General features: G+C 64.8%; 4 protein-coding genes across 4 annotated transcripts in view; 1 reads left to right on the top strand and 3 right to left on the bottom strand.

Moving 5' to 3' along the window:
- Positions 1 to 240, top strand: part of Clic3 (chloride intracellular channel 3) — a gene marked incomplete in the record, with an annotated part of 1,896 nt that extends 1,656 nt beyond the window's left edge. The window contains 1 exon segment of the mRNA XM_013506644.1: positions 43 to 240. Coding sequence (XP_013362098.1) covers positions 43 to 201 — 159 coding nt within the window.
- Positions 241 to 855: 615 nt separating this feature from the next.
- Positions 856 to 2,374, bottom strand: LOC102028998 (chromosome unknown open reading frame, human C9orf142). The gene is made up of 7 exons (XM_005408570.1): positions 2,070 to 2,374; positions 1,939 to 1,999; positions 1,783 to 1,832; positions 1,507 to 1,697; positions 1,343 to 1,411; positions 1,104 to 1,191; positions 856 to 1,022 (listed from the first exon to the last, which is right to left on the bottom strand). The coding sequence occupies exons 1-7, from the start codon at positions 2,198 to 2,200 to the stop codon at positions 983 to 985; spliced, it is 630 nt and encodes a 209-aa protein (XP_005408627.1). The 5' UTR covers positions 2,201 to 2,374; the 3' UTR covers positions 856 to 982.
- A 2,488-nt stretch (positions 2,375 to 4,862) lies between these two features.
- Lcnl1 (lipocalin-like 1) lies at positions 4,863 to 7,466 on the bottom strand. The gene is made up of 6 exons (XM_005415259.2): positions 6,662 to 7,466; positions 6,260 to 6,393; positions 5,672 to 5,832; positions 5,353 to 5,454; positions 5,129 to 5,154; positions 4,863 to 4,975 (listed from the first exon to the last, which is right to left on the bottom strand). Exons 1-6 carry the CDS (start codon positions 6,755 to 6,757, stop codon positions 4,973 to 4,975), a joined length of 522 nt encoding a protein of 173 aa, XP_005415316.2. The 5' UTR covers positions 6,758 to 7,466; the 3' UTR covers positions 4,863 to 4,972.
- Positions 7,467 to 7,563: 97 nt separating this feature from the next.
- Positions 7,564 to 9,166, bottom strand: part of Ptgds (prostaglandin D2 synthase 21kDa (brain)) — a 3,252-nt gene continuing 1,649 nt past the window's right edge. Inside the window, exons 4-7 of the mRNA XM_005408569.1 lie at positions 8,794 to 8,901; positions 8,577 to 8,678; positions 8,101 to 8,126; positions 7,564 to 7,686 (exon numbers count right to left, since the gene is read on the bottom strand). Of these exons, the coding sequence (XP_005408626.1) occupies positions 8,101 to 8,126; positions 8,577 to 8,678; positions 8,794 to 8,901 (236 nt within the window). The 3' untranslated portion in view covers positions 7,564 to 7,686. The remainder of the gene's footprint in view (positions 7,687 to 8,100; positions 8,127 to 8,576; positions 8,679 to 8,793; positions 8,902 to 9,166) is intronic.

Raw genomic sequence — 9,166 nt, 5'->3', positions numbered from 1 at the left:
GGCGGGGGCGGGGGCGCGGCCTGACCACCCGCGTCCCCGCAGACTGTGTGCGCGCACTTCCGCCGGGCGCCCATCCCCGCCGAGCTGCGCGCCGTGCGCCGCTACCTGGACAGCGCGCTGCAGGAGAAGGAGTTCAAGTACACGTGTCCGCACCGCGCCGAGATCTTGGCCGCCTACCGGCCCGCCGTGCAGCCCCGCTAGCGCCCGCCCGCCCCCTTTATAAAGGTTCTCTGCTCCCAACGTGCGTGTTCTGACATCCAGGGACAAGAGGCCCAGGCTACTGCCACCCCGCGCCCACGGCGGACGCTCAGGTCACGATGACATCAGTGACAAGGCCGGGAGCCCAGGGCGGGGGCGCGGCACAGCCTCCCACGCCGAGCCCGCCAGAGGCCAGGGCGCCCAGCGCAGAAGCGGAGAGGCGAGGCCCCGGTATCTGGGGGACTGGATGGGGCTCCCAAACCAGTCAGGCCAGGAGAGGCGGGGCTCAGAATGGCCGAGCTGGGCGGGAATCAGAGCTGGACGAGCGTGGTCAAGTGGGTGCGGCAGGCCCGCATTCCTGGGCTGCAGGCTGTGCCAGCCCCCTCCTAGCAGGGTCGCAGGGGCAGGAGTGGTCTGGGTCCTGCCTGGGCGGGGTCTGGAAGGGTGCAGCAGAGTTCCAAGACCCGGGTGCCTGTGCCTGGCTGGGCCCCTCAGCTCCGGGGCTGGCCGTGCAGGAATAGCAGGATGGGTCTGACCAGTCGAGGAGCCTTTTCAGGGAACAGGGAGCCTGGCCTGCCTGTTTCCATCCCGGGCCTCGCCCACAGGGCACCCCGGGGAGCTCCCTGTCCCCTCCACAGGCCAATCCCAAGCCAGAGCCTCGACCTGAGGGCCGTTTATTAGATGGCTAGGAAGGACAGGGGAGCAGCAGCACAGTAAGTGGGTCCCGCGGGCCGTGTCCCCTCCCACGCAGACTCCTTGAAAGGCCTAGTGTCCTGCTGTTCCTTCAGGGCTCGTCAAAGTCCACGCCACCGGCCGGTTTCTTGCTGGGAGGGAAGAAGGGGGTGCAGTGGAGGTGTGACAGAAGCGGCAGGGGCCCAGGTGAGCAGGGACAGGTGGGCAGGTACCTCTTGAAGCCAGGGTTGATGAGGGACTCCCCAGGACAGCGTCTCCTGACCCCAGCTCCAGGGCCGCCGCCTCGCTGGGGATCGGAGTCTGGGGAAACACGAGGGGGGATTCCTGCACCAGGAGCACCCTGCACAACCCCGCTGCATACACACAGCCTCTCTGGAGCTCGAGGCTTATGTGGGCACAGAGCTCCGGAGGAAGGAGAGAGACCCAGCCCACCCCCAGATTCACACCCTACCTGGTAAGAAGAGCGGAGGCCCTGCCGGCCGGGGGCTCTTCCTGGGACTGGCAGCTGTCTCTTCCACAGCTGGGGAGAAAGCGAAGGCACCCCACTCACTGCTGGGAGTGGGGCACACACGGGCAGGGGTCCAGTGAGGGTACAGGTGCCCTCGGCCACCCTACCTGCCAGGCGCTGTTCCAGGCTGCACACGCGCTGTGCCAGGTCCAGGGTCAGCGCCTGCAGCCTGGGGACTGCCTCAGGGCCGGGCACCTTGGAGAGGTCAAAGGTCAGCGTCGGGAGAGGCCCAGAGAGGGTCAGGGAGGCGCTGTCCTCCTGCAGGCTCAGGGCGACGGCTTGCTGCTGGCAGGCGGTCCTGGGGAGACGCCTGGGTGCTGGTGCCCGGGCCCAGCCCCCCAACCCCACTTTCCCACCCCACCCCATCTCCGGCTCAGGCTCACCTGAACCGCGCGGCGAGGTCCTCGTGCACACCCAGGCCGCTGCAGGCTTTCTGCGGGCACAGGGCCCCGTCAATAGCTATCCGGGCCCCCGGACCCAGGGGTGTCGTCCCAAACCCGCGCGCCCCGGGACACCCGAGCCCCCGGGCCGGTACGCACGCGCGCGGCCTCGCTGTCCTGCGGGAGGCGGGCGCTCCAGAGCTCCACGCCGTCCGTCACGCTGGGGAGAGGGGGCGTCAAGCGCAGCCGCCGGGGTGCGCCCCCAGCCCACTCGGATCCCACTCACTCACTGGAGGTGGAAGACGCCACGATCCCCGGCCCCGCTACCCTCCGGCTCGCAGTAGCACACGAAGCGGGGAGGCCCCGGGCCCGGAGGCAGCGTGCAGAGCGGAGGCGACAGTGGCGGCGGCGGCGGGACCATGTTGACAGTTCCGCGCGCGCGGGCCCAGCGCGCCTGCGCAGAAGGCCGGCCTCGGAGGTCTGGCGGGCCGGACGTGGGGCTTAGGGCGCCTGCGCGGGGCGGGAGGCGGGTAGGGCTGTCTGGCCCCGGGGCGGTGCTAGCGGCGTGCGGGGCGGGGCTTGGTATGGGGCGGAGCTAACCGCGGACCGGTGGGCGGGGCCGGCGGGCGCTTGACTCGCTGTGGGCGGTGTCCTGCCCTCCGGCCACGCCGGCTGTGAGATCCTCGGCGCGACCCTGGCTTTGGCCCTCGCGCCCGCGCAGAGCCGTCCTCGGGTGCCCCGTCTGCGCCCTTGTCCCCACCGAGTCCGGGGTTCCGTCTGTGGCCTCCAAGCTGTTGGCTGCTTGTCTCCCCTATGAGCCTCACATCGCTTTAGAGACGACGCAAACCTTCCTAGGAACTAAGTGTCACGAGCGCAAACCCAAAACGAGGGACACGGGGCGGCATCTGTTCCCCGCGTGGTCGCGGCCTCGAGGATGCGCTCAGGTGGCGCCAGGGGCCTGCCCGGCCGGCGGGAGCCACAGCAGGACGGCACTGTGCTCGCAGCAGTTGCCCATGGGCTTTGGCTTGGACAGGAGGCGAGGGGACCCAGGGGGCCGGCGGCGCACACGGGTCAGCCCGGGGCTCCTGCGCCGGCCTCGCACAGCCTCGCCTCCTTCATCCTACCCTGGGGTCCCACCCCAACCGAACAGTCTCCGCGAGCAGGGCCGCTGCTCGAGGCCGCCCAGCCCAGCCCTCTCCTGAGTCAACACTAAGTCTCCTGCCGGTCTTGTTCGAGCACGTTCCACTTTACTCATCCTGCCAGACACCTGGGGCAGCCCTACAGATGCTCCTGCATTTACACGGGCATGTCATCTCCTCCCCTCTGACTTCCTCCTGGCTGTCACGTCTCCCTCTGTCTGAAATGGTGCAAGGTGGCACTAGAAGCCCAGAGCTAGAGATGGGGGAGGCAGCCAGGGCCTGGGGTTCCCGAGGTCAAGAATCCAAGCACGGTGGAATTTGAGCCGAAGACTGCAGAGTGAGCTAGGCGGACAGCTTGGAGGACAGCATTCCAGGTAGGGGCAGCTTGTGCAAAAGCCTAGGGGGAGAGCTGGAGAGGCACGCAGAGAAGGTGGTGCCTGAGGAAAGCATGTCACGAAAGGCCTGTCATCCGGCCATCATGAGGACTTTGATCTGACTTTCAGCGAGGGGGACCCACCGGTGGGGGCGGAGGTTCTGAGCAGAGAGCAAGAATCCACGGTTTGTAAACACTACGTCCCCTGGCTTCAGGGTGGAGAGCCGGCTGAGGACTGCCCCCGTGTGGCCAGAGAAGGGTACGGCAGGGCCCGCCAAGTCTAGGCTGAGTTGCGGAGGGGCTGCTTCATCCCGGGAGAAAGGGGCGGGCGCCGAGGCTGTGGAGGGCAGCCGGCACTTCCCCTCCAGCAGGTGCTGGAGCGTTGGGTGGAGACCAGAGACCTTCGGGGCGGAGCACAAAGCTGTCCCCTGATCCCTGCTGCTGCCCAGGCAGCACCTGCTGCCCCAGCTCGCGGTCCACGTGGAGTTGGAGTGGATGGAGGGGTGGAGCGGGTGGCAGTTGGAGCTCGGCGTCTCTCAGCGGCCACCCCTCCGTGGGGCTCAGCACGCAGGCACAGGGGAGCAGGGCCTTTGCCCCCAGGGCACAGCCTGGCATAGCTTGTGGCTGCCTGTACTCTGGGGTGGAGATTCCTTATTCCTGTGACCACTCAGCCCCAAGCAGGAACAGAGGGTCAGCAAGTGAGGATCATATTTTTAGTGAAAAATTTCCAAGCCCTGAGATAATAGCATAAGGATCCCCAGCTGGAAAAACTGTCAATATTTTGACAAACTTACAACCTGCCTTATTAATTTTTTGCCAAGCCATTTACATTTGCATTTTACCTTCAAATTTTTTGGGCAGGGCTCTTAACAGGACTGTTGTCCTAGCTGGGCGTGGTGGCACACGCCTGTAATCACAGCACTCGGGAGGCTGAGGCAGGAGGATCGTTGCAAGTTCAAGACAGTCCAGGCTACAAAGTGAGCTCAAGGCCAGCCTCAACTGCATAATGAGCCCCTGTCTCAAAATAGACCAAAAAAAGAAAAAACAAAACAAAACAAAAAAAAACTATTGTCCTTTGTAAACATGGCAGCACAAAGTTTTTGAAGCACTCCTCCAGTCCTCTCCCCCGTGCTCTTGGCTGGCAGGGATGGCCGAGCTGGGGGTCACTCACCTGACTCTGCACGACACCAGGCAAGGTTGCATGGAACAGGCACAGGAAGGGGTGCTACACCCAGAGTCAGGCTCAGGGAAACTGGAGGACCAGGAGGGCTCCCAGCCACACAGCAGCCTGTCCAGCACCAGGCTTCATGCTGCCCTTGGAGACCCCAAAGGCCCAGCCCATCACCAGTGGCTGCCAGAGCCCAGGGCACATGTGCTACTGCACCCGTTTGGTGGGCCCTGGCCCTCCCTCCAAGGAGCCAGGAAGGCCCCTTTGATGCTCGATTCTGGCCCTGTCTCTGCCCTGGCCTCAGCTAAGCCAGCCCCTCCTGGGCTGACCCCTGTGCAGGAACCCAGGGGTAGGGGCCACCCCACCACCCACCGTGCCCATCCCCCAAAAAGCACACCTCAGATGACTCTCTAAGACCATTTATTGTGTTTGGGGAGCTGGGGAGAGAAGTGGGGTACATTTTGCAGAGGACACAGCATGGCTCAGCTCCCGCCAGCAGTGGACCTGGATCCCTCACTGCAAAACAAGCAGCAGGTGCCTGGCACTGTCCCTGGCCAGGGCCTCGACGCTGTCTTGTGGTACCCAGCCCTCCCAGCCTCTTCCTGGCCCAAGAGGGAGCACCCCATGGGGAGCCCCACCCAGGGAGTCCGCTGTCTGCACAGTACTCACCTGGGACGTCATGCTGGTACACTGCTCTGTGGGAGAGAATGGGCTTCAGGCACCCCTCGTGCCCCCTTGCCCTGGGGCCCCCACCCTCCAGCAGCCACTCTTCCTGGGCACTTCTGTCCGCTCTGGGGTCAGTTCAGTAAGTCACAGGGCCTGGCCTGCCAACCTGGAGTCTGGGGCCCCCTCGGCTCCCGCGGCCTGGAGCTGGGGCAGGGGGTAGTGCTTACCCGATTTGGGCAGCAGGGCTCCCTGGCTGGGGTTCAGGCCCACTTCAGATACCAACTGCTGCATCTTCTGGGCGCCTTCAGGAAACGGCACTGGGGCGCGGGCTGGGGGCAGGAGGGCAGGTGAGCCCAGAAGGGCAGGGGCAGAGAGGGGCCTGGGTGATCCCCAGGGGACACACAGAGACATGGTCCACCGGCAGGAAGCAGCGACACCCCAACCCGACCCAGGCAGCTCCAGGGAGAGGCCCATGCCCAGCGTCCAGAGCGTGGCAGTCCCTCTCCGCGCACCGTAGAGCTGCACCCACACGTGCCATGCGCCCACCTTCTGCGTCTCGATGTACATCACTGCGAAGCGCTCGTAGTCGGTAAAGGCCATGCGGATGTCGGTCTGGGCCATGGCTGGGAGCCAGAGAGATGCTGAGCCGCCCGTCCATCTCGCCCTTGGTGAAGGTTGTCTCTATCTTCTGGCACCCGCCATCGGGCCTGGGGAACCTCACGCCTGAGCATCGCCCCTGCTGGACCTTGCCCTCTCTCCCCTCTCCCAGGCGCCTGACCACCCGCAAAGCCTTCAGGAGCCTGCGGGGTGCTATAGGCCAGCGGGTCCTGCCGCTGGGCTGGCTGTGCATCCTTGCTAAGCACACATGGAGTGCAGCCACCCAAGCCTTATACAGACACGCAGACACGCAGACACATGCAGGACACATGCACGTGCAGACACATGGACACACAGTCAATGACCCCCCAGGCTCTGGTCCTCCTGAGGAGCAGGGGCACCCAACTCGGGCTGTGGGAGCCTTTGGTCTGTCCCCATGGGGTGTCAGGACCACCTTGGTTCCTGCTGGCCTTCATGTGGCTTTGCACTGGCCCTCACTGGAGGCCAGATTTGAGGTGAGGCCATGGGGTCACTTACGTGGGGTACCCAAACTTAAGAGCCAGGTCACCGCTGGTCAAGGAAGTCACTGAGACCACAGGCATCTTCATGCCATCCTTGGAGTCCTGGAAGCCCTGGTCGTCCGACACAGCCCCAACTACATACCAGATGCCCTGAAGGAAGGGTAGGAAGGGCAGGAGGGCTGGGAGGTGGCCCTGCACCTGGGCAAGCCCACCACACCCGGCCTGGGCACAGCCACTCCCCCAGCAGCACCCAGCTAGGGATGGGGCAGCTGCTGTCCACCCAGCTGCAGGCCCTGACGGCGGTGGGAGTCACCATCCACAGTTGGGGAGTTGTGAAGCTCCCGAGTCAGAGGGCCTGAGGTGAGGAAACAGGTGGGGCAGGGTCACCCATGAGGATGGGGAGTGGGAGTGGGCGCACCTTGGTGGGGTCAAAGTTGGCTTGGATGGGCACCTGGGCCTGGCCTGGGGACAGCTGGAGCAGGGTGAGAGCAGCAGCCAGCACAGGGGACAGCATGGTGGAGGTGCGTCTGGGCACGAGGCATGCAGCAGCCTCTTCTCCGTGGCCTTTATGTCTCCTGAGATGCCCTGGGGCAGCCAGCCCGGGATACAGCCCGACAGGCTGCGATCCAGTCACACCCTGCAGCTCCCAGCCCACCCTGCCAGCTCCTGCTTCCTGCCTGGCGGCTGGGGCTGGTGGTCATGGCAGCCTCTGGCCCTCTGCCCTGTCTGGCTGGCCCCCAAGCCCCATACCTAGCATAGCCCAGGCCCCTCGTCCAGAAAGCCCACCCAGAGATGACCCCACCTGTGAGCTGGGGGCAGGGCTCAGGTGAGGGATCCTGTGGAAGCCAAGGGGAGCAGGTGCGGGTGGCCGAGCCCAGCCCACTCTGTCACTGTCCTGGTGGGGGCCGCAGATTCTCTAGCACCTTCCAAACAAATGTTCCTTGTCCCCTCAAACCCAGGCCTCTGCCCAATCTGAGTGCATTAATCCCACAGTTTGACAACCCGGTCAGCGCCAAAGTGCCCACACTTCTTGCCCAGGGGGTGGACACTGCCTTAGGGATTAGCTGCTGAGTAACTGACCCCACCAGCCCAGCCCAGGCTTGGTGGTCAGCCCTGGCCCAGCAGCAGCTTGGGGGCCAGCATGAGGCAATAGGAGCCGTGGCGAGGTCAGGGCCCTGTGCAGGGCTGTGAGTGCCGGACAGTGCCCCTTAGCTGTCCTGGCTCAGGGTCCCACCATGAGCAAATGCCCCTTAGATGACCTCATGCAGAGATGTTACAGGGGTGACTCAGGTGTCCTGAGAACAGACAGGCAGGGCGGGCTCTGATTTGCTTCCATTTATTTCTCGGATCTGGGGTAAAGTGGGAGGTGCAGAGGCTTTGGGGAGCTCAGGCGAGGGTCTCGGAGGAAGGTGTGGAGCAGAGGAGTCCTGAGGGCTGGACCACCTGGGGGAGAGCGGATGGATGCGTATGTGGGGCCCAGTAGGTGCTTCCGGCAGTGCAAGCCTCCCTGCTGAGGGCCTGCAGAGCCTGCCCCTCTGCCATCAGAGCTATGCCACCCGTCCACCAGCGCAAAGTCCGCTGGCCTCCCTGCCTCTGCCTCCCCATCCAGGCTCCTGAAGATCCCTGCCCAGGAGCCAGGGACCCCACTGCAGGATGGGGCCCTGGTACCAGCACCCCTCCCCCTCCCCCATGAGCCCTTGGGGTTGGCCCAGCTCTGGTGACTGGGACCAGGTTTTCTTTCTGACAGTCACACCAGATATCCACTCTGATCAGGGGCTCCTGTGGGCCCCCTCGCCCCCCACAGAGGTAGCAGATGTGTGTGGAATGTGTCAGGGAGTGGGTCCCTGACTCACTCACCTACTCCTCTTCCTTCAGGCACTTATCTGCCAAGAAAGAAGCCCAGGGCCACCGTCAGCCCCAGGCCAAGCTGGGTTCCCATGGGGCTGCCTGGCCCCCTAACACTGAGGAACCTCCCCACAAAGCCCTGGGAAGCTGGTCTGACAGAGTCCCCAAACTGCAAAGACCCACCCCACCCCTCCCAGCCCCGCTCCTCAGAATGAAGGCAGTGGTCTTCCTTCCCTGGTGTCCCCATGGGCACCCCACCCCCAGGCCAGGCCCTGGCATCCTGGGCATGACAGCTGGGTACTGGTGTCCATGGGGAGAGGCTTCTAGTGGAGGGGGCTGCAGGTAGAGTTCAGAGGGCTGGGGACAGAGTGACAGGCAGGTCACTGGTGGCAGGGCAGGCCAGCCCCTCCCCACCTGTCCCGGGTCTACTCAGGGGACCGCCTACCTCTAATCCGACCCTAATCCCTTGGGCAGAGCGGCCCCCTCACCTGTTTTCGGCAGGAAGACAATGATGTCCTCTGTGAAGCCCTGGGCCTCGCAGAAGGCAGAGAATTTCTCCTTCAGTTCAGCCCGCGGGGTCTGGGTGCGGCCTGGGCAGGTGGAGAGGGGCCACCTCAGTGGTCTGAGTCTTGGGGACCTCCCGAGGCCCTCCCCGGAGGGCCAGGCCCCAGTCTGTACCAACCCTGCCCAGGGCTGGGCACCTACTATAGAGTGTGGCCATGTGGAAGTCATGGTCGATGCCCTTGGTGTCCACCAGTGCATACTCACTGTAGTTGATCTCCACCACAGACACCAAGGAGGTGCGGCCCCAGCCTGGGGACCAGAGACAGTGGTCAGGACCCCAAGCCCCCAGCCACCCCTGCTTGGGGAAGGCTGCCCCCATGGAGGAGCCACGGGCTGTGCACCCAGGCCCCCCCAGGAAGCTCCCCTGTGCTTGTCCGTCCCCCACAGGGCAGGCCAGCTCCCTGCTGCCTGTCACACAGCCCAGGAACTGTGTCCCAGACCAGAAGTCCTGGGAGACAGGGAGTGCCCAGGCTTGGAAAATCAGGTCACAAAGCCCTTGCCCAGAATGGGGCGG

This window comes from Chinchilla lanigera, unplaced genomic scaffold (assembly GCF_000276665.1).
Source record: "Chinchilla lanigera isolate Chin_1 unplaced genomic scaffold, ChiLan1.0 scaffold00112, whole genome shotgun sequence".
Lineage (NCBI taxonomy): Eukaryota > Metazoa > Chordata > Mammalia > Rodentia > Chinchillidae > Chinchilla > Chinchilla lanigera.
Note: the sequence above shows the minus strand (reverse complement) of the source record. Positions and strands in the feature narration are given on the sequence as shown.

What these genes read in the sequence shown, in the direction of transcription:
- LOC102028998 (XM_005408570.1), bottom strand. Translation starts at nt 2,200, where the DNA reads ATGGTCCCGCCGCCGCCGCCACTGTCGCCTCCGCTCTGCACGCTGCCT. An exon ending in CGTGGCGTCTTCCACCTCCA is followed by an intron (nt 2,000 to 2,069) that starts GTGAGTGAGTGG and finishes CCCTCTCCCCAG; the next exon opens with CGTGACGGACGGCGTGGAGC. An exon ending in CCTGGAACAGCGCCTGGCAG is followed by an intron (nt 1,412 to 1,506) that starts GTAGGGTGGCCG and finishes CTTTCTCCCCAG; the next exon opens with CTGTGGAAGAGACAGCTGCC.
- Lcnl1 (XM_005415259.2), bottom strand. Translation starts at nt 6,757, where the DNA reads ATGCTGTCCCCTGTGCTGGCTGCTGCTCTCACCCTGCTCCAGCTGTCC. An exon ending in CTTAAGTTTGGGTACCCCAC is followed by an intron (nt 5,833 to 6,259) that starts GTAAGTGACCCC and finishes GAGGTTCCCCAG; the next exon opens with GCCCGATGGCGGGTGCCAGA. An exon ending in AGCCCTGCTGCCCAAATCGG is followed by an intron (nt 5,155 to 5,352) that starts GTAAGCACTACC and finishes TCTCTCCCACAG; the next exon opens with AGCAGTGTACCAGCATGACG.